Source organism: Panthera uncia (genome assembly GCF_023721935.1).
Source record: "Panthera uncia isolate 11264 chromosome D3 unlocalized genomic scaffold, Puncia_PCG_1.0 HiC_scaffold_8, whole genome shotgun sequence".
NCBI classification, from domain to species: domain Eukaryota; kingdom Metazoa; phylum Chordata; class Mammalia; order Carnivora; family Felidae; genus Panthera; species Panthera uncia.
Genome location: NW_026057586.1, coordinates 16,690,546 through 16,714,197, shown reverse-complemented (window position 1 = coordinate 16,714,197; position 23,652 = coordinate 16,690,546). Strand labels below are relative to the sequence as shown.

Below are 23,652 nucleotides of genomic sequence, written 5' to 3'. Positions count from 1 at the left end.
CCTCCCTCCCACCCCCCATCAACCCTCAGTTTGTTCTCAGTTTTTAACAGTCTCTTATGCTTTGGCTCTCTCCCACTCTAACCTCTTTTTTTTTTTTTTTTCCTTCCCCTCCCCCGTGGGTTTCTGTTAAGTTTCTCAGGATCCACATAAGAGTGAAACCAGCCATATAAATTTCAGAATAGCCGTGTCCATATCCATAAAAAATCTTGTTGGGATTTTGATAGGAATTACATTAAACCTGTATATCAGTTTGGGGAGAATTGATATCTTTATTGTGTTGAGTCTTATAGTTCATGAATACAGAATGTCTCTCCATTTATTTTTAGATCTTTGATTTCTGTTATCATTTTGTGGTTTTCGTCATACATGTCCTCTGAGTGTCGTTTTGCTCTCTCTTTTCCTTCCTAACAATTGTAAATGGTATTGTACTTTTCAGCATTCACATGTTCATTGCCGATATATTGAAATGCAGTTAAGTTTTCTGTATTTGTCATGTACCTCATAACTTCGTTGAACTCATTTATTGGAGTCCGTGTTTTGGGTGACTTTTCAGGTATTGAACCAGCCTTGCATCCCTGGAATGAATTCCCCTTGGTCAGGCTATGTAATTCTTTTTACATATTGTGAATTTTATCAGCTGATATTTTGTGTTAGAGTTTTACCTGTGAATTCATGTAGTTTTTTTTTTTTAACTTTCTTTGGTTGGTTTTGGACAGGTTAATATTAGCTTTAAATAATGCACTGACAGGAATTCTTTTCTATTTCCTAGAAGAGACTGTACAGTTAGTATTCATTTAAAAAAATATATATGTATGTATATATATATATTTGGTAGAATTCTTCAGTGAAACCATCTGGGCCTGGAGTTTTTTTTTTTGTTTTTTGTTTTTTGTTTTTTTTTTAAACCATCTGGGCTGGTAGGGGTGGAAGCCCCACTTCCCTACTGGCTCTCTCTGCCACCATCTGGGCAAGGGTGTGGGGACAACACCCAGCTGTGAAAGGGTGGAGGTCTGGGCTGTACCTGCACTTGGCATGGTGGGTGTGCGGCCACAGTGTTTCCTGCGGTATGTGGCTGGAGTAGAGCAGTAACTGTCTAAAAGTTTTCTGTGTTCCCTTTCCTGCTGCTTTGGCCAGAAATAGTGGGCTTTTGTTGGGGACTTTCTTTTTTGTCTCTACCTATTGGTGTTTCTGAGTTGCCGCTTTCTTCAGTTCCAAACTGGGGATACCCGAGGCAAAAAGAAACCCAGAGAACTCCCCACCGTGTCATTGCTAGGGTCCTGAGATCCCTAGCCAGCCTGCCAGAGGCCTCTTAGAGTCTTTTCGTGTTTGTTTCGTAGATGATGTCCAGGAGTTGTGCTTGGTGGAAGGAACAGGGAAAGGTACTTGTGTTCACTCTGAAAACACCCTGTGCGGCTGCTCTGTCTTCAAGGACAGATTCCGTCGTTAGGCTCAGCCTGAGGCTTCCAGCCTGTGATTCTCGGTTGAGTTTTGGAACTAGGTGTCCTGGGAGGACAGCAACCCATTTGACCCCCCGGGCTTTCTCTCCGAAGTCTTTGCATCTCGGGCATTTCCCCTGACCAGAGCGCATATCCTCGTCCTTAGCCGACCTGCGAGAGCCGTTAGGAATGAGGTGGTGACTCTCTCGTCTTTTCCGTCTGTCGTCTGGGGAGCCCCACCTCTGAAGACCCCAGCCTTGCTCCTGGGAACAGCCTTTTTCTTGGCTGCGTGCAGCCACCATCACCCGTTCATCTCTCCGTTTCTCCCCACTTAGATGTTGACCCCTGTTGCTGTTTGAACGGGTCGTCCCGGAAGCAAAAGGTCTTTCTGTTAACCCAGCCGTGGCTGCACGCGCCGGATGTCCTCCCAGCGCCTTCCCACACGTGCGTGTTTAGCCTTGGAAACCTTTAAGAGAATGCATCGAGGTGAAGTAAGGTTTCGGTGGCCTTTGCTGAATTCTGCCCTCCCAACTACTCCCTTCCCGCGGATGTTCTGCAGTCAGCCTGTACAAAAGTACTGATTGCCCCCGAGAGTCGAGAGTGCCACTTTATTATGAACCGGCCCCATGCCCAGCACACCCGCTGGTGCAGGTCTCTGCTAAGAGCTGGGTTGGAAGGTATGGTTGAGCCCGAGGCCCACGGCCCCACATTCCCCAAGGCAGAACCCAAGTCACAGAATCCCGTCACACTCTGACGCGTGACGGCAGGGGGACCCCAGGCACGCTTGGCCCGGCTTGCCCTGCCCGTGTCTGCCCGTCACCCAGAGGAGCAAGCAGCTTAAGGAGAGGGTAGGTTGGCAGAGAACCTTGGGTGGATCCTTTCCTCGCCCCACCACGTGCAACCCAGCAGTGCAATGAAAATGGAGCCCTGTGTGCCCTTGACTTGTAACACCAGTGAATCTGGCCTGGTTGGAGGTTTTTATTCCCACCTGTGTGATGATAAGAATCCCTACTTTGGGGGAGTAGGCAGAGGGGTGGAGCAGCTTCCCTGTTCTCCGTGAAGTATTTAAGAACCGACAGCTGTAGTTTTAATAATTGATACTCAAATGTATTGGAATGTCACTGCTTCACCTCCCCGTGAAGCCGCGACCGAATTGAGCCAAGTGCAGACTGGAAGTGCTTACCGTAGTAACCTCTTAATCGGTAGAATTGACACGAGCATTAGCATCCGAGAATGTTACAGGTCCCGTGGTCAACCCTTCTGTTTTACAGTTGGGGAAACAAACGCCCAGTGAGTGGCAGGAGGGGCACTCAAGGCGAGATTGCGTTCTAGCTGGCTCATCGTTCTTTCCGCTTTGTCACACTGATAACCGAAGGTACAGAAGCGTTTTACGGTGGCAGAGACCAGAAGAATTATATGAGAACGGACTCTTGGCTTCTAGCCAGGCCAGCAGATAGAGGTGACTTTTGTGCGGTGACCTGCATTTGCAAGGGCTTGCCGATTCAGTTTAGTTTCTGGGCATCATTAGCACAACATACCGAGTATATTAAATTTTCTTGAGCAGCCCCGGCCAGCCCTCGTTCCTAGATATGCTGTGCTTCAGGCAGCCACTTCTGGAAACCGTGGAGCCCACCTCAGTGCCCTCGCCCGCCCAACACATTACTCGCTGCAGACTCCTGACTCTTGCTTGGTCCTGTTCTCCTAAGCGCTTAATTTCACTTCCGGCCGGCCTAGTCCTGTCCCAGTTTGCATTTTAGCGTGATCAACCCTTTGTCCCGTGATTATTCTCTCAGTAGGTTGCATGTGCTGACCCTCTGGCTTTCTGTAAACTTTCTCATTTAACTGTCAGCTCTTACTAGGAGATTGTAGTGTAGCAGAATGATGTGAGGACAAAACCACCACAACCCACTGGCTTTGGAAACAAAAGTATATGTATAGTCATTCCTGCTAGAGATCTTTCATGTCCTTGCCAGGTTAAGGGAGATGGCGAATGAAACGCCTTGTCCGTATTCTCATCGTGAAACTGGATGAAAGTGAAAGCCAGAAAACCAACTGGAGTACTTTGTTGTTACTGGTATTATTTTGGGGCGGGGTGGGGGGGGTAATTCTGCTGTAGGCCGAAGGCTACAAAACTGTCCGCGAGGCAGGAACCGTTTGTGCAGCACGGGGGCTGTTAAATCGGCGGTGTTTTGAACTTCAGGCCCACTGTTGCAGGCAGCTGCCGGCTTTGGTCTGTTTGAAACGTAAGCACAAGACACGGTGTATTTACTCCTGTTTCTCCAGCTTTTCTCATCTTTCCCAGGGTGTTTTTCCTGCTTAGAACGTGAATCGAAACACACAGAATTGTTTTCCTCGTTACTCAGACGACTCCTTGTGGGTGCGAGGAGGACGCTAAGCCCGGGCACACCTGAGTCCTCAGTAGGGCCGGGACGCGCCCCGGCCCCCTCCTCCCAGGTGCCAGCCGCTGGTGGCAGTGCCCAGATGGGGCAGAGAGGGCACAGGACAAGTAATCGTCACATATGGAGTGTGATTCCTGTTCAGCTTTATCTTCCTATAGCCTGCTCGTGTTACTTGACCATTGAAAGGTCATATCTTTAAAAAGTAGCAGTTCTCTGAGCAAATGAGTCTGCCCCAGAGACTGTGGACAGTTAGCTGTTTAGTAACTCAGTACTGAAAATACTCCTTTTTCAGATGATGGAAGTAAAACGTCAGGAGACACATGAAACCATTTAAGTGCATTTCATTACGGTTGACCCTTGAACAACGTGGGGGGTTAGGGACATGGACCCTCCACATGGTCAAAAATCCACGTATAACTCTTGGTGCCCCCTAAACTTAACTACTGATAGATAGCCCGTGGTTGACTGGAAGCCTGGCCGATAACGTAAAGACTTGATTTTGAGTAACACGTGTTCTGAATGTCGTATGTGTCCTTATAATAAAGCTAGAGAAAAGAAAATGTTAAAATCACAAGGAAGAGGAAATACACTGCAACACCGTACTGTAAAAACAATCCCCACGTAAGTGGACCCGTGCAGTTTAAACCACATTGTTCAAGGGTCAGCTGTATACTTTTTTCTAATCAAGACGTAGGTATTAAACTGCTTCATCTTCTTGTAAATACCCTCAACTTGTATAGCAGAGAAGTAGAGTTTTAAGACCTATTTTAGTTCCTTTGATTAAGAAAAAGGAAGAAAAGTCATTCTTTTAGACCACAGAGAAATCCTGGCTTGCCCCCTTGCTAATATTGCCCTCAATCCAGAGAATGGGTGCCATTGCCATAAATTCAGAGCATCCCAGAAAGGCTAATGGGCTGTTCTCCTTGCTGCTGTGAAAATGTGCCACCGTCCTGGGAAGCAGGGGGTGTAATAGCGTTATCTAAAGCAGGGAGAGTGAAACAAAAAAGAAATTCCAGGGAGCCCCATTAGGTACTAGTCATGTGAGTTTAAAACTGTTGACATCAAGGAGGAGAATGTCTGCAACCAGAATACCATGCTTTTTCTCGAAGTGGAACGAAGGCAGGGAGTGGAAGCGAGAACCCAGAGACAAACACGGGAGTAAACGTAGCGTATGTGCACGAATATACATGCATCTGTGTGTGTAAACTGAAGACCAGGTCTTAATCCAGCGTGCTTCCGCGGGGACTGAATTCTCCCAGGAATTGCAAACTACGGAAGTGTTTTGATTTGGGGCAGTAGTACGTACTGGCTCCCACTTTCTCCTTGAACTTCTGTATCTAAAGTGGGGTGAGCACCCTCAGTGGGGGGAAATGGAGGGCAGGTGCCCGGAGCTAGGCAGCGGCTGGGGTGGGAGGTGGGGGGAGGGTACACGGGCCGTGAGCAGCCCTCACAGAGCCCCACGGGCCCCACCACCCCGTCCCACAGGGTGTCACGAAGGAAACGCTTCCCCGCCCCGGGAAGCGGGTACGAGCAAGGTCGGTATCGAAATGTCAGTTGTTGGTGTCTGTTGCTCTAACGCATTTTTCGTAGTCTTTGCAGTTCAAGATTTCTGTTGTAAAGAACACTCAATGGTTCGCAAAATCTCTTCCTGAATTTGAATCATTTCGATACTTACCTTAGGTAACCTGCTGGCAACAAAACCTTTTCACTCACCAGTATTTCCGTGACTGTTTATATAGTTATGTATGTATTATAAATATATAAGAGTGAATAATTCATTGTGAATTTTATATGTATCGTGAAGGATATGTGTTGATCTATCTTGACACGAGATCATGTGAAAGTTATTTTGAGCATTTCTGGAACGCAGACTTTGTTTCCTTTTTAGATGTCCTTTTATTTGTGTTGCTGTTTTTCCCCCTCTTATAAAAATAGCATGACCACGCTGCTTTTAGATCAAAGAGAAGCTGTGGAGAGGGTGTCCCCTCGTATCCCAACGTAATTGTCAGGCGGTTCTAATAGATGAGACCATAAGCTCTCAGGTCCGAAAATGTACACAGCTTCCCAATGATCTCCTTTACCTATTTCATAGATCATGATGAGAATTCAATGGGATGTTGTATGTAAATGTATGTAAAGTACTTAGTTCACCACTCGGCCTCTAGTGGAATGGGGTCTATATCTAAGGAGCCCGTGGAAAAGCAGATGGTGTAATTCACTGCCTGGGATTAATGACCGCGTGGCGAAAGCAAATAGAAGACTTGAGTTCAAAGAAACCAGTGATTACCTGTGATAATGTAGACGGCACCAGGATCTTCTAATGCATGAAGCTGTGAATTGGTTTCCCTTGTTGTGGCTTGTTTTCACCTTTGCTCTATGTGTTATTAGAAAAGGAACACTATTTTTAAATGACGCTAACCTCCTCAAAGCTGCCTGTAATGTTCTTACTTTGTGATCATAATAAACATTTTGTGGGATAAAGTTTGTATTTTAGTCCTTTCAGGAGGAGACCCAGACAGAATGTTCAAGTGAGTTTTCTGGTTTTCCGTAGTTTCAATCGCTCAGAAGTGTAAACCTTAATTTTGGGGGGCTTGAGTCAAAGGCTTGGAAGAAAAAGTCTTCTTAAAATTTTACAATGCTGTCATCAGTTTAAAAGATCATTTTGAGTCTTAGCTGGAGTCTGTATTATGAGGCTTTCTGTAACGGGCTTTAGTACCAATTGGGCATTTTGGAAGGTCGTAGATATCTGTTGCATGAATGGCTAAGTGGAATTTAAACACATTTTACCTCCCGCTATGGTAGGTTTATTTTTGGGGTGGACCCTTTATATTTACCTTAAGTTTTCTGTTTTGGGGTTTTAAAAATATGCCATATTTACCACTTACATCTAACAGGATAAAAAAACAGTGTGTTTCAGGTTTTCCTGGTTAGTTCAATATGGGGTCTTTTCCAAAGAGCATTTCTGTCTTGATGTCCTATGTGATCAGATTTTAAGCTCTATAAAGGTTCAGTTTAATGTCTAAATTTATGTCTCTGAATTTGAGTTCGCTGCTTTGAATTATAAATCCCCTAATGTCCAGCTCGTCCATTGAAAGACCGATTCAAGTGGAAAAAAGAACAACTAATTGCTATGGCCATGCTTTTGCATTTCTGTATTTTAGATTTCAGATAACAGAAGTGACGGGGGAGAAAGAGAGGAAGAAAAAAAATGGGATTCGTCTCTAATTAATTTTTTATTATTCTGGAGAAAGTTTTTATGAGTTGTGGGAACTGGCTACTGTGGAGATAGATAGATGCCTGTCAACGTGTAATTACACATTAAAGTTGATTTGCTACGGTAATTTGCAAGAATATCTCCTCTAATACCCCTTCTCTGCACTAAATAAACGAAATGCAAACGTAACAAAATTGGAAGTCTCCCCGAAGCTGCCGTTCTCTTAACCTCATGCTTTGGGATGACCCTGACCGTGCAGCACAGTATCGTTTTGATTGCACGGGGTAAGGGCCGTTACGTTGAAGGTTTTAACTTCTCAGTTTGCGGTTTCCTGGGACTTGGAATCCGTGATAGCAGCATTTGAAACGAGCCACGTGCAGTTGTTATGGGGTGTAACCGAGCTGCTTTGCCTATTAGCAAATACTTCGTAGGACCAACCCTGTCTCCCCCTTTGGTTTATCTAGAAGACTTGCACTGTCTGCCAGATGCTGCTTCCTAACCAGTGCAGTTACGCATCACACCAGAGAATCCATCAGCACAAATCTCCCTACACCTGCCCCGAGTGCGGGGCCATCTGCAGGTCGGTGCACTTCCAGAGCCACGTCACCAAGAACTGTCTGCACTACACGCGGAGAGTTGGTTTTCGGTCAGTATATCGTTTGCTTCCGTGCAAGTAAAGCCTGTTCACCTGTAACCGCACAGCGTCGCGAATGGTCTGTGCGCACGGTTTTCGGGGTCACACAGTGATACCTCAATTAACAGATCCCCTGGGAGCCTAGTTTGTTGGTGGTCGAGTTGATCCTTTCGAATCCTTGCGGTACTGGCCCTCCGGTCCCCACAAAGCTGAGGGTAAACGGAGCCTGTCCTTCCAGCCCAAACTGTGCATGGGGCCAGGTTCAGCTTCGATGACCTGTTCGGGCTTTTTCTTCCTGCACCCTTTCCGGCATCCCTCTGTGGTCACGCTCTGTGCATTTTAACCCCTGTAAGGGTACCATGCACTCCTCTGCCTCTCAACACGTCTCCTCTGATCAGAACACAAAGGGTGCATGGTCCCTTGCTTGTATTTCACCATGTCCTAGGATTGGGTGTTTGTCCTTCCCTCACTTTGCTCTTTGTGGAAGAACCTTCCACCCCAGGCCCCAGACAACCTCCCTCTATCCCTTTTTCCCCATTCCCCAAGTCCGGGCCGTTTCCCTCGTCTGTGTACATCTTAGCCATGGCCCTTTTCACCGCCCCCCCGAGACTCTCAGATTCGTCTTTTACAACGTCTGGCAAATCTCATGTTCATTTAGCTGGTATTGAGTGACGATGAGCTTGAACTTTATCTTCCACTCCGTGACCTTCCGAAACACATTCCTGTGCCTTTTATATTTCGACCCAACAAAGGTCAGCCCAGAGAACAGGTTACTGATACACAGTGTCTTTGTTAATAGAGGTATTACTGTGTGTTAAGCGTTTGGTTGCCTGTCACTTTAACGTTAGACTGTTAGTACACGGTGGTATCTTTTAGTTATAATGCAGTTATGATATTTTATAAAAATGAAGTCTAGTCGGTGTAATTTGATGGCTTTATTTCAGTGACACTTAGGGTACAGGGTCAGCGGTTCCTCGGTGCTCTGTGCTTTTTTCTGACGCTAACAGAGACTTTGTGCCCATTTTTACCTCCTGCCTCCAGACCTGTGAAGCACACCTGCCTGATGCATTGGGATCTACCCTAGTAGGAAGCGTTTGGTTTGGAAATTACGGAACTAGACTTTTTTGGTTTTTTGGTTTTTTTGGTGCCAGTTTCGCCACTAATTTTATGGCAATTCATGTATTCTCCCTATGCCATGGTGCCTCTGTCTATAACCTCAGTGTGCTGTCCGAGGTCCATCTCCGCTGGGGTGTGACCGAGCAGAACAGGATAATCCGAATGCGTGCTTTCGGTGCCTGGGAGGAAAGTCATACATCGCAGGTGCCCTTGATGCCACAGAACCCACACGCAGAGATGCTTTGGTTCTCACCCCGTGGTTTGAAACGATTATCGCTGGGTTCTTTGTTTAGCAACGGAAAGCAGTTCTGCCACATCGTCTCCGTGCTAGTCTCTCAAAAAGATGCCAGACTTTTCCTCAAATGTTTATTTTTCCAGTAGAACGAAAGTAAACTTGGGCTGGAATGAATAGAGGAAGTAGGACTTCTGCACTTCTCGCTATTCCTGGTGTCTTTCCTAAATTAAAACAAGCCGTGCAGTCAGGCCAAAAGTCATCAGCTCAGTTGGAAAAGCCCATCCCTTGCGTCCCCCCCCCCCACCCCATTCACAGAGTTACTTAAATTTGGCACTTGGAATTTCTAAGACTTTTGTGTTTAAGACAGGTTTTTTTTCTTGGACATGAGGCTGTGAAGATATGAGCACGTGTGTACTCTGCTTAGTTCACGTTTACCTCTTGAGGTGGGAGAAAAAAAATTAACCTTGTTTTTTGTTTTTTGTTTTTTGTTTTTTCCTGCTATTTCAAGTACCGTCCAGCCTAATACTTGATAGGGACTTAGCAGCCCCTTGGCCTTGTTATGGCTCCCCCCTCCTTTTTGACTCTGCACTTCATCATCTTCCATTTGATTTTTCTTTGGCCAGAGAAGTTCAGCATGGCCCCCCGGCCTCCCTCGCCTCTGTGATTCAGTGTGCCTTGTTATTAGGTATATTGTATCTCCCAGGTACTGAGTGGGTCACTCCCAACTCCTGGTTGATTTGGTAAAAGTCCAGTGTTTCTATGAATTTTCCTACTTCTTGATCCATTGGATCAAGGGGATCTAGAAAGGGGGTTTATAGTGTATACTGTATACACTATACAGTATACTGTATACTGTAACATTACTGTATACTGTAAAATTACTGTATACTGTAAACATTAAAAAAAATTTTTTTGTGGGGGGCACCTGGGTGGCTCAGTCGGTTAAGCGTCCGACTTCAGCTCAGGCCATGATCTCACAGTTCGTGAGTTCGAGCCCCGCATGGGGCTCTGTGCTGACAGCTCAGAGCCTGGAGCTTGCTTCGGATTCTGTGTCTCCTCCTCTCTCTGCCCCTCCCCCGCTCATGCTCTGTCTGTCTGTCTCTCTCTCTCTGTCAAAAATAAATAAACATTAAAAAAGATTTTTAAAAATAAAAAAATGTATATTTTTTTTACATAAAGAGAAACTTGATTGGTACCTAGAACACAGAGGACCTCGGGTATATGAAATATTTATTTATAGGCTGGATTTTTAGTAGCATTAAGATACTGTATGAACTCTACAAATTCTGTCTTCTATTTGTTTGTCTCATTTCCATTCCCAATTGGCCTCTGTAGCCCCTGAAACTTTTCTTGCACCTGTCAGCAGGTATTCTACAACTCTTTTCTCTTCTTGCTTTGTTTTTAAATTCTCTGCTTTCTTCCCTCATGGTGATGAGGGTTTTTCCTTGGACTCCCTGATGCTTTTTGGACCATGCCTTAGCTACTTCTCCTTCAACTGTTGTCTCGATCCTTTAGCTTCCTGCTTGTTTTCTTCAAGATCAAATCTTCCGGTCCAGGCGACTTGAGAGAATGTCGAGAATTTGTTTCTTTTTCCCCTTCCTGGGTCTCGACTCTTTGAACACCACCTTCCTACCCTTGATGGGAAAGTTTTTCTGTTTATGATGCTGATGTAGAGGATCCTCCTGTTACATTGGGAACCCATTTTTGTTTTATGTGATCTTCCTCTTTCGTAGGAATCCTAGGCTTCCAGGGTCGGGAAGAACTAAAAAGTGCTTGAGTTTCAACTCTTCTCATTTTACAAATGAGACATTCGCCCAGAGATCAGTAGCCTGTTCAAGACAACACAAGTTCAGTCTAACCCAAAATAATTTCAGTGTTGTTGGGTGGCTTTATTGCTGAAAGTAGTAGTTCAAGTAGATAAGATAACGGAGCTTTCTTAATTATTCTATTATTATTTAGTATCTTTAATATATGGGTTGCCAAACATTACGCCTTAAGTCATTTAAAACGCGAATGCGTTAATTACGATTTGTATGAAATGCTTGGGAAGCTTAACATGGCACCCTTTATAGAACCCACATGCTTCAAATAAGGCCAGTCCTGTGTGACTTTGGCACCCCCATGACTTCAGGAGGGAGGTTCCAAGGATGGAAGTACCTGAGACTAACGCAGAAATGATCAAGCCCTGCCCGCTGGAAGGCAGGCCCTGTCCACAGTCCTCGTTCCTGAAGCCAGCTCCCACCTTCACTTCCAGGAGCGTGTCTGCTCAGGTGCATTACAGGTTTGTCTCCACAGACCCTACCCTCAAGTAGTTTTCAGGCGTGAACAAAGGATGGTGAGGTCATCAAATGGATGTGTCCGTAAGTGTTGTTGAGAGTCCCTGCACGAGAAAGATGAGGTTGGGGGGAAACGTATCTAAGTGTCAGAGCTGGTTTCTGTGGGACTAGATGTGATCAGTTCTTGAGCTAATCCAATTATTACACACTCAAGAAGTCAGGGAGTTAACTGGAGAGGAATTCATTTAGTGATGTTGACTTGTCAGAAGTTTATAATTCGTGTTATTTCTTAGACACGTGTAAGTAAGTGTGCTTGAACTTATTTTCCAGGAGATAAACAACCTAGGTGGTTAACTTTCTCTGCCCCACAGGCTCCCTTAACCTCCAGACACATTGAGCACATCCCTGTGCACCAGGAGACAGTGGCCATGGCTTCGATGCCCGTACTGATTTATTCTCTCTGCCCCTCCGTTGATGGCACGTAGGTTGAGGCAGTGAAGATTTCTTCCATTGGAAATGCCATTGGTTAGGAACCTCAGGGCCTGGTGTGAGAACCTAGCACGTGGGAGTGTTCTCCAGGGTCACAGGTCGTAAGGTCTTGCCATGTCCATTGGCCCCGATACAGCCCCCGTGATCCATCGGTCTTCCCAGTCCGGAGTTCGGGTATTTATTCCTGAAAAATTTAAAGATGCCCAAGAATCAGACCGTTTGAGTTTTATTTTTTCTTCTTCGCTATCTTCTTTCTTAAATCTATAAGAATAAGTTGATCTGTTATTAATAGAAAAAAAACCCCAAAGCTTAAGTCCCAAAAGCCATTAGAAACCTTAAAGAGGCCATTAAACTATGCTCATTTTACCTGACTTTTACAGCGAAGGTGCACATGTGTGAGGGTCCCGTGCTGACGACCGCGTGTTTGTTTTCCTGGCAGGTGTGTCCATTGCAATGTCGTGTACTCTGACGTGGCCGCTCTGAAGTCTCACATCCAGGGCTCTCACTGTGAAGTCTTCTACAAGTGTCCTATTTGTCCCATGGCGTTTAAGTCTGCCCCAAGCACACATTCCCATGCCTACACACAGCATCCTGGCGTCAAGATAGGAGAGCCAAAGTAAGTCCTGTTGCCTTCTGACTTTTATGCCACTGCTTTACCTAGCGACTTAGAGGAAGGAGTAGTTCTGTGGAAGAAAACTCAAAGAGATGAAGACTTAGGCCACCGCGCAGATTCCGATGCTCCGCGAGGCGCCGCTCGTAGCTCATCGCTACCTAACCCGTTCAGCTCTTCCCAGGTGAAGCCTCTGTCCAGAGGAAAATGTTACCTATTATTTATGCTCTCGTCTTCAGTTTTGTTTTGTTTTTGTTTTTGTTTTTTTTTTTACGAAGCAGGTGACTGTTTATCAATTTTTGCTCTTTGGCTTACGACGAGTTTAACAACTAACTTCTCGGGGAACTGTAAAACGCGGTCTTTCCTTTTTTACACGGTTTCTCATAGGGACACGCTTTTCATCCTAACATTCATAATACGAAGTCCGTTTAAAACACTGGTTACCGAATTTAACTTCACAGCCAGTATAAGTCCTTGATTCATAAAAATAAACTTCATTTTTGCCTTTTAATCTTGCTCCTTATTTTGTAGTTTTTGCTTTATTGAGTCTTTAAGGACGAAGCGTCTGCTTCAGCAGACGAGGGCTGCCTGCCTGCGTTACAGGCAGCTTAACAGAGAGGCGGGAACGTGGGCCTTGGACGCAGAGTCCTGCCACCCCCCCCCCCCCCCCCCTGTGAGATCTGGGGCCATCACGGGCTCTGTTTCAACTTCCATTTTCTCCCCTGTAAAGTGAGGGTAGCGTTCCGTCCCAGAGCTTGTGTGAGGCAGAGAGGAGGTGACATTTAAGATGCGTGGCACACAATCCCTCTGTCTGGAGCACAGAGGGGGCTCAGTAGCACTGGTCCTTTCCACATTTCCTCTTTGTCATGTACACAGCACTGGATTAGCTGCTCTTGGCCAGGCTCCTTTATTCCAGTATTATGTATGGCAGTGTGGCATCTGATCGTGACGTGAGGCTAAATTTGCTGCCCCAGGCTATCGCTGGGTTTCACCCCATCCACAGTCCAGGAAAGCTTGGAGGGAAGATGTGGATATTCCATGTCATGTACGTCTGGCTTGCATTGTAACCTTTAGTGTGGGGGAGATATTAATGACTGGACGCTACAGGAATGCGTCTGTTTGCTAAAAGAACTACGATAAAATGGGCTTCTGTTCTAGCGGGACCTTCGCTCTGATCTCTGTGGATCCTCAAACTGCAGGTTGGGTGATCCATGTAGCCCTTGGTGTCTTGACCCTGAAGACGCACTTCAGTGAGTTCTAGTAAAACAGTCTTTGGTGTTCGTGGTAGTAAGGGCTTCTGGACACTAAAGCAGTATCTTGCCCCCAGTTAATAGGTTTTTTTTAATTTGGTTCTTTCTTCCAATAAATCGAACTTCACTGAAATCGACAAAATACGACAAAATACGATATTGTTTGTGAAATACGACAAAACTGCCAAAGCAGTGAACTTTAACTTAACTTCATTGATTCAGGGTGACGATGGTGCTTGGCTGGAGCGCGTCCTTCTCCGCGGCTTGGCTGTGGTACCAGGTGCTGCTTCTCGGGCTCTTTCTATCTTTGTTTGTCACGACTGGACCACAGCGTGCCTTGAGATCCCTCTTGCCTGCTGCCTCTCCCAGTTCAGGCTCTTGGGAAACCTTCCTTCCTGTGGCCTGCTGGAATGCTGTCTGGCCTACGGTTGACTCAGAAGCTTCCTTTTGACATTAAATCCATCTCTTCCCTGGGGCGCCTGGGTGGCGCAGTCGGTTAAGCGTCCGACTTCAGCCAGGTCACGATCTCGCGGTCCGTGAGTTCGAGCCCCGCGTCAGGCTCTGGGCTGATGGCTCGGAGCCTGGAGCCTGTTTCTGATTCTGTGTCTCCCTCTCTCTCTGCCCCTCCCCCATTCATGCTCTGTCTCTCTCTGTCCCAAAAATAAATAAAAAACATTGAAAAAAAAATTAAAAAAAAAAAAAATCCATCTCTTCCCTGCATCTCAGGGCAGCCCCCCCAAATCAGTAGCCCTGACTGCGTTGGAAACTCAGGCATCGAAGTCCCTTAGCACTATTTGGCCCGTAACAGGCAGTTATGCAAGTGACTCATCATTATGCAAGTGATGTGCATTAACTTAAAAGATCAGTATAAAAATACTCCACTCCCCCATTTCCTTTAGAGAATATGTGGAGGTCTGAAAACGCACCCATAAGGCCCTGCAGTCCCAGCACCTCAAATTGAAAAGGACAATGCGAGATTTTGTTTATTTAAAAAATTTTTTTTATGTAACGTTTATGTAGTATTTCTCATATGCCAGGCACTTGCTGTTCCCGTGTTTGTTTCTTGCTTTTCAGTGTGGGGTCACTTTAAAACCGTGAGCACCCTTTAATCTTTCCTGGGTGATTCCAGATCATTCTGAACATCCGTTTCTGGATTTCATGGCGATAGAGCTGTGTGTCTATTCTCATATATTCCTTGATGAACAGCAGGTTTTTTGCTACTTTGTGCCATCCTTTCGTTTGCCACCCTAAATGTCTGTGCCAGTGGGGAAGGGAGAACTCCAAAGTCGAGAATTACATAAGAGACAGAGTTTCGGAACAGGTCCCTACGAAATAAAGCACGTGCAAAGTTGTGGTCGCCACTGGGCGGAGGGCTTTGGGGTCCGACAGAGCTGCGTTTGAACCGGGGCCCTAGGCTTTGTGCAGCATCGAGCAGATCCTCCCATCTCTCTACGCCCATCGGTGGTTCGCCTGTGGAAGGTGTGGACACTGTCAGGTGTTGCTCAGGACAGTGCTTGGCGCTTAGTCAGTGGCAGTAAAGGAGGAGGTTTGTGGTGGTGATTTCAGAGCTGGGGACGTTTCATTCCATTTGCTGTTGCATGTGTTTCAAGGGTAGCACCCGGTTTCAAGGGGAGCAGGCTGTGGGTTGGACCTGAGCGTGGGCATTTGCTTTTAGCCTTCTAGTTCTTTTTAACCCCTTCCGCTGCCCTCCCCACTTCTCTTCGGTTCCACGCCACCCCACCCCCTGGCCTGGTTATCCTATCCGACCGTTCCCTCAGTCCTGCCACCAGGGTGGGATTCAGTCACACTTAGAAGTTTGGCTCTCAGAGCCCATTACGACCCTGTAGGACCTCCGCCGCCAGCCCCACAGCCTGGGAATCCAGCCACGCTATGATTCTGTCTGTTCCCTCACCATGCTCTACCCACACATTTTGCCCGCCTACCTTCCCTCCCCGGCCTGGCTGTCCCCTGTGGTTTTCTTCCATTGTCAGTCGGGATCGTCATGGTCTATCTAACTCTGTGTCAATGAGGCTCGTTTATTTGGGCTTTGTTTTTTTTTTTAACACAAGCACCATTTGAATATTTTTTAGTTTCTGTCCTACGGAAAAGTTGGAAGGACTCTATAGAGATTCTGACGTCCCCCCCCCCCCCCCACATTCCCTAATTGTCAGCATTCACGACGTTTAATATTACTCCACTGTCTCGTTCTCCCCGAGTCTCTTTTTCTCGTGTTCAGGAATAACGGGCAGCATGACATAAATATTGGTGTTCTGCCTCCCCTCCCAAAAAGGACAGCCAGGGATGTCCCCACCATTTAGCCGTCCCAATCAGAAATCGGTGTTGGGCGCATTCCTGCCCAGTGCTTAGACCCCATTACAATTTCTCTAATAAATGAGAAAATATCTTTTTTTTTTTGGTTTGGTTCAGGTTCAAAATCCTATCCAGAAGCTTGTTCTGCATTTAACGGTCCTGTCTCGTTCTTCCCTCTGGAACAGTTGCTTGCTCTTTCCCTGCCTCTCCTGTCTTTGGTCATCCAAAAGAGGACACTGGCCTTTCGTTCTTGGGATGACCCCCATCCGTCACGGCCTTCTTGTAGTTGGACTCAGGACACGTCCTCCTGGCAGGAAGCTCCTCATTGTGTTATATCAGAGACACATGCTGCCTGTCTGTGCTTCCCGTGGAAGTTCTGACTTCATCATCTGGCCAAGTGGGTGTCCGCCAGATCTCTCCTCTAGAAAGCCATCACCTCCCCCTTCATATGAGTTAGCAGTTTGTGGGGCGGTGTCCCGGTATTCTATCGGCAAGCTGTTCCCCAGAAAAATGCCTAGGTAAATAGTTGATCTCCTCTCTTATACTTTCCTTTGCTATGCGGTAGGAAGCATAAAAATCAAAGCAAACAAAAACCCCTCCCCAAAGGAATGTGGCACGAATAGAAGGAACCATGCCGTTTTTCATGAAATAGTTATTTCTGAAAATGTAAGAATAGAATCCTGAGGAAACCTCTCTTAGCCTAGCTAGTAAGTTTTCATTCTCTTCCTGAGGCTATTCTTTTCTTCTTACTGCTCTATGCTAATAACAGAAAAACCGAGAAGTATAGACCAGGAAAACAGTAAGAAAACCTGTAATACCATCCCGCAGAGATGACAGTTCTATAACCTTCTGCTTCTTTTCTATGCCCTTAGAAGGATGTGGTCATATCGTACATATTGCCTTGTTACGTATTGTGTTCGTTTTCACGAAAGTCTTTCCAGTCATTGGTATACGTCCATAGCATACTTCTTAAAAAATCACATAGTTGCTCTGACTTTAGTACTTAATATTACCGGATGTTGGGGCTACTTTCAATTCTAAGCGATTTTAAATAGTGAGGAAATGAACATCCTTGTCACACTTGGTCAAGTTAATGATGACAACATCACTTGTGTGCCTCCTTCGAGTGCGTGGCGAGGTCACGAAGTCCTAAAAACAAACAGACAAACAAGAACATCCCTCCCCTCCCCAGTCACATGTGCTCGTGATCTGCGCTAAATTACTAATATGTCGAGACCTTGGAAAACCCGTGCCGCTCAATCCAATTAAACTTACAAATTTTATGTGGAAAAAGGGGGGAAAAAGTTAAATCTGTAATGTTTTGATAGAACCACGAAGCGAGAAGTGCTTTCTTGAGAAGACCCTGAGAGGAAAGACATGGGGTTTCCAGAGGCATGCCTTTCTTTGCTTTGCTGTAGAAATAGCAAACAGAAGCACAATGTGGGTTTTTTCCTCTCTGACTTGTCCCTTCCGTCAGTGTTTCTCTGCCATTTTCCTAAGCTCCGAGGATTCTTTGTTCTTCTCGCCATTCTCCTTCCAAGGCAGTACAGGGGTCCCTGGGGCCTCCCCTGAGGACCAGGGAGACCTGGAACAGTCACTGAAGAAAGGTGACCCATCCTGGACATATAGGTTCATGAACCACCAGAAGAGCCCCTGGAGGCAGAGGTTTGGTAGCGGGGGAGTCTAGTACTTTCCCTCCTGCCTGAGCTTCAGTGGAAGGTGTTGATGGATAGAGGGGATTATGTTCAGAAGGTTCGGGTATAACGAATTAGTTTTTAAGGAGGTTGCTTGGCAGTAAGGTACAGAAATGGTTCGTAGTAGACCGTGTTCTAAACCATTTTAAACACAGCAGACATTCAAGTGTTGAAGCAACTGTGGTATGGATTTTCTTTTCTGTTTCTTTCTTTCCTTTCTTTCTTTCTTTTTTTTTTTTTTTTTGGTGTATAATTGTTTACTGTCATAGGGCTTTCCTTATGAAGAACACGTAGAGAAATACTGCGATTTCAGTGTAAAATTGTTACGAACTCGAAAAGAAAACTTGGGGCAAGTAACAGCTTATGCAAGCATCAGAGCTGAACAGCCTGACTTAAGTTCATTAACAAAATTCTTTATCAAGTTAGGGGACCACCATCCAGCTGTGTTCCTGGTCCTATCTTAAAGAATACTTGAAAAAAAAAAATCAAGGGTTCTTTTGCTCTGTGTTAAAATAACGAACAAGCGAAGATCTTGTAAAAAACAAAACAAAACAAGTGTCAGATGTAGATGTGTAAGTAACAAAATGGTCATTAATTTAGACTTCACTGCAAAGGCGGTTGAATGCACCTTTACTCAAGCTGTGAAGATTGGTCTGCGCTTGAGTGATGCCAGTTACCTTCAGAAGTTTGTTTCAAAGCTAAACTGTTTTTGTTCTTTTTACCGTGTTTACGTGTTCTCACTGCCTCTGCCCCCTTGAGATATAAAGTAACAGTTCCCTCGGCTTCGGAGTTGAGGGCTGACTGACCTGTCCACACACTTCTTCTGTTTTAGAATAATTTATAAGTGTTCCATGTGCGACACTGTGTTTACCCTGCAAACCCTGCTGTATCGCCACTTTGACCAACACATCGAAAACCAGAAGGTGTCTGTTTTCAAGTGTCCCGACTGTTCCCTTTTATATGCACAGAAGCAACTCATGATGGACCATATCAAGGTGTGTGCGCATCTCTCGTGTCCGTTAAGTGAATTGCAGACCCACATTCATTGATCACGAGTCAAGGCTGAGCTGTAGATGCCGAGGAAGCTGCATGCTGTTGAGGGAAGGGAAGGGTACTGATGTTGGTAACTGAGCAGTTTACAGAATGCGGCCGCCAGACGTTCGCTTGACTGACGCCGCTTACTCCTGAGTCCTGATCTGGGTCACCATGAAAGATCAACGCAGAGTAACAGATGAATGCCCTGGGATTCTAAAAGAAAAATAAAGTATTAGGGTTCTTTTTTTTTTGTCCTACATGTGAAAACGATGACGATGCAGTTTACTTTTCTTTGAGAAGTCCGTCTTGTACAGGCTTTAGAAATAGACAAGGACTCTGGCGAATTGTGTTAATTCGTTACAGATACCGGTGTATTTAGGAAAACGAGGGTCTTCCCTTGAGATTATTTAAGCAGTTAAATTTGCATTATAATGGATGCCCCTGGCCCTTCTGGTCTTTTTTTTTTTTTTCTTTCTATCAAGGTTGCATGTAAATTGATAGTGAAATGTGCTGGGTACAGCCCAGTGTCTGGTACCTGGTGAGTGTTCAGTTAATGAAATAAATGTCCAGTTTGGATAACCCACCCCCAACACCCAAAAGGGGCGCCTAAATCTCTTCACAGCCTTTTAAGCTCATGACGGACAGAGCTTGAGTCCTAGTCTCTTAACTGCCCACTGTGATGGGGTAAGCAGTTTTATTCCCATGTGATTAGGAGATAATATCCAGCAGCCCTCAGAGCTTAAAGGGACTTGACTCTTTAAAAAGAGAAAATAACAGGCCCAGCATCATTAACTCCATCTCTCTTTCTCTTAGTTCTTCTCTTTTTTAATACATTATATGAGAAAAGTCAGCTTCAAGAGCAGATGAGGGTCTCTGAATTAGTCTAGTCTCATCGTAGTTAAATGAATGGACCGTTAATCCTTGAAATTTCCCGTGTTGAGCCTATGTGCACTCACATAGTGTAACTGCCTACTGCAACGAACCTAACGTCTCAGAGGGTCTGCTGGTTGGCAGCCGGGAGAAGGGGGTGGCACTGGGGCATTACTAGGGTGAATCAATGCATGGGAGATAGGTTTCCTGATCATCACTTGAAGTGCAGTAAAATCCTCTTCAGTTACTTCAAAGGTTTTCACTAAAATTACAAAACCGTCTTGACAACAAATATTTATTTAGTGAATGACCAGGAAAAAAAACCCCACAACATCTGGAAAGTGGGGTCATCGGCTTTGCGGTTAGGGTCTTCCTTGTGTTAATAGTGAATTTGGAGGAATACAAGGTTCCAAGAAATAGAGACTGAAGAGGAGTGGCAAATCCCATGGCCACAAGGACGAAAGAATTGTTTTTATTCACCTGAACCTTTATAAGACTACATGATACGAAAACATTGGGAATACTCACTTATGTTCTCATTTCAAGTATGTTCCATACATTTAAAATACCCTGCCTTTCTTTATGTGTTTGGGGATGGGTGAGAATAAAGGTAAAGTTTTAGGGGCCCCCTATTTTTGTGTTTTATTTTTAAGATCTACACCAGTTTGTGTGACTTTATTTATATCACTAGCTGTGCTGTTCAGTTTTTCACAAGGAAAGAATTAAGAGAAAGGAGAGGAACAGTGTTTCCCTACATACATGTTCATGTAAAGGTAGCTCTTTATTTGCCTAATTTAATCCAACTCGTATCATTTCTTTTTTTTTTTTTAATTTTTTTTAAAATTTTTATTTTTGAGAGAGAGAGACAGAGAGACAGAGTGCCAGCAAGGGAGAAACAGAGGTGGCGGGGGAGGGAAGGCGACACAGAACTTGAAGCAGGCTCCAGGCTCCTAGCTGTCAGCACAGAGCCCGATGTGGGGCTTGAACTCATGAACCGCAAGATCATGACCTGAGCCAGAGTTGGACGCCCAATCGACTGAGCCACCCAGGCACCCCCAATTCGTATCATTTCTTCTGCCAAAGCATAGATTTATTCACTGCATAGGATCCCATGCGTAGACATGTTGGCATTTACATTTAAAGCAAATTCTAAGTTACAATCATTCAAGGTATTTGTGGTTACAGGACCTAAGGAAAGGTCAGTTCTAAGAATTAAGTTGTATTTCTTTTCTTAAAAAAAGATACTTGTTTTTACCAAACAATGTTATTTTTACTTGTGACGTGAAAATGAAATGAGCGAATTAGAAATTTCCATTTTAGCACACATTTCATTGCACAGCCGAATTTTTGGCTGCTTTTCTGTAATTTCTGTAGCCCTGCAAGGTCAGCTTACAGAAGAATGTTTTGTTTTATTTTATTTTATTTTATTTTATTTTATTTTATTTTATTTTTTGTTTACTTTTTTTCAGAAGAATATTTTAATACATCACCCTCTCCTCTACTTTCATTTGTCAAAAATGTATTTGCCTAGAAATGTATGAAAAATTTGCTAGAAAATTTTGAGGTTTGATTTCTTTGGGGTTTAAATGGTTAAAAATGAAAAACCTGGCTTCTGTTTTGAAAAAGGCCAATGCACAGCCTTTTGGCCACCAAGAGATCACGTCTCGCCCCAGATTTTCTCTTGCCAAAGGACATCAGATATTCCTCCCAGGCCCTTTTGAGAGACCAGTTTAAGTGACCTCTGGGTGGACCGGTGTGGCCCCTGCTCATGACATGATGACAGACCCTCTTTTTCCTTCTGGGGTAAGACAGTACTGACGAAGGTTGGTGAATTCTTGGCACTGCTTAGAGGCAGGCTTTCCTGAGAAACTCTGATGGAAAGCATGCTGAGGCAACACCTTCTTACTTGAACACTCAAGAAAGACTGTGGAGCCGAGATCTATTCAGTGTGAGTCTGTGGGACGTAGGAGACCCCGGGCTCATTCGGAAACGTGTGTCGCGTTGTGTCCCTCTGTAGGTTCTACAGGTTCAGGACTCTGAGGCTAGTAGCTACAAGCCTGAATGCTGGCTACGTGAGAAGGCCCTGTTCAAAAGATAAATCCTACCTACATCATTGAGGCACGGACTGATTTCCCTCCCTTTTTTGGGGGGGGGGGGCAGGGAGGGTTTGGTGAGGGGGAACTCTGCTTCTAGAACACAAAACAAAAACCAAAGCAAGCTGATCTTTAGACCCAGATGGCACTAATTTTACCCCATTAGAAATTGGAATCCTGTGAGTGTAAGTTCAGATAGCTGTCGTGGCTGTTACGTGAATGATCATAAACACTCTAAGCAATTGTAAGAGGCTTTTTGAGTATCTGCATCTGCTGTAGACAGTCCACAAGCCTGGGTGGTATCGGTAAGAAGAGAGAGACCGGAGTAGGCTGTAGGGAGATTGAAATGACCCCCGAAACTCCCCAGCAAAAACCCAGACTCTTCCAAGTGTTCCAAGAATGCAGAAGGTACGAAAGGGAGGGAGAAGGCTTTGTTCTTGTCGCAGGGTCTTGTTAAAGGTGATTGGCTGGGGGTCTTGAATACCTGCCCCGGTGTCAGCCTTTTCACGCGTTTCTGGATAGACGTGAAAGTAAAATGTTCTTCCCCAGAAAGAGTGTGTTGCAGAGGACTCACGGGTTCCCTGGGGGAGGATAGGCAGCCAGGAATAATTTGGACTCAATACAGAAGGCTTTTTTTTTTTTTTTTTTTAAGAATTTAAAAATGGCACAGGCTTTCAGAAGTTATTTGAAACTAAAAATGCATCGCTTAGAGCAGCCATAAAAGTTAATTCCCCTTTGTCTCTTTTCAAGTGTGTATTTCACTTCGGTTTTCTTCTTCCTGTATTAAGAAATGTTTCTGAATGAATATAACATCATATTGGAATATCTATAATGTGTTAAGATAGTCCACACGTGCTTTCTCTCAGTGGTAACGATTTGTGATAGATATTTCTTTTCTTTTTGTAACATAGTCTATGCATGGAACATTGAAAAGTATTGAAGGGCCTCCAAACTTGGGTATAAACTTGCCTTTGAGCATTAAGCCTGCAACTCAAAATTCAGCAAATCAAAACAAAGAGGATACCAGAGCCACGAACGGGAAAGAGAAATTGGAAAAGAAGTCTCCATCACCTGTGAAAAAATCCATGGAACCCAAGAAGGTGGCCAGTCCCGGGTGGACGTGTTGGGAGTGTGGCCGCTTGTTCACGCAGAGAGATGTTTACATTTCCCACGTGAGAAAGGAGCACGGGAAGGTAAGAGCGGAGGTCACCCCGTTAGTGTGAGGAAGGGCACGGGCCTGGCAGACCCCCATCACCTGGGAGCTCAGCTCTACCAGGAATTAACGAACCAGGAAGAAAGGAGGAGAGAAAGAAAGCGATGTTTTGAAAACGGTTAGGAGATCTTTGTTTTGTTTTGTTTTTTAATATTTATTTTTTGAGAGAGAGAGAGCAAGCCAAGGAGGGGCGGGGGGCGGGGTGGGGAGAGAAATCCCAAGCACGCTCTGTGCTTTAAACGCAGAGCCCGATGTGGGGCTGGAACTCACGAACCATGAGATCATGAATGGGAGCCGAAACCAAGAGTCGGTTAATCAACGGGAGTGACCCACTCCCGTTAGGAGTGTTTGTATGACGTAATGTGATTCTTTGCAGAGTTTGGTAGTAAGAAAGAGGTACCTCATCCTTCCTTAAATTCTACAGGAGAGGCTTTATACCTCAAAATCAATGAAAAATCTGAGTTGCAATATTTATTTATTTTTTTAAACGTTTATTTATTTTTGAGACAGAGAGAGACAGAGCATGAACGGGGGAGGGTCAGAGAGAGGGAGACACAGGGTCTGAAGCAGGCTCCAGACTCTGAGCTGTCAGCACAGAGCCCGACGCAGGGCTCGAACTCACGGACCACGAGATCATGACCTGAGCCGAAGTCGGTCGCTTAACCGACTGAGCCACCCAGGCGCCCCTGAGTTGCAATATTTATATTCTGTTTAAAATAGTAAGTACATGTCTCCAACTACTAAGCATTTTTTAAATGCCCGTTGTTAGACCTAATAA

General features: G+C 45.1%; 1 protein-coding gene across 2 annotated transcripts in view; it reads left to right on the top strand.

Moving 5' to 3' along the window:
- The window catches only part of ZNF532 (zinc finger protein 532), a 110,365-nt gene that overhangs the window by 57,098 nt on the left and 29,615 nt on the right, over positions 1 to 23,652 (top strand). For both annotated transcript variants that reach the window (XM_049620269.1, XM_049620268.1), the window contains exons 4-7: positions 7,514 to 7,695; positions 12,239 to 12,415; positions 18,496 to 18,658; positions 22,573 to 22,854. In XM_049620269.1, the coding sequence (XP_049476226.1) occupies positions 7,514 to 7,695; positions 12,239 to 12,415; positions 18,496 to 18,658; positions 22,573 to 22,854 (804 nt within the window). The remainder of the gene's footprint in view (positions 1 to 7,513; positions 7,696 to 12,238; positions 12,416 to 18,495; positions 18,659 to 22,572; positions 22,855 to 23,652) is intronic.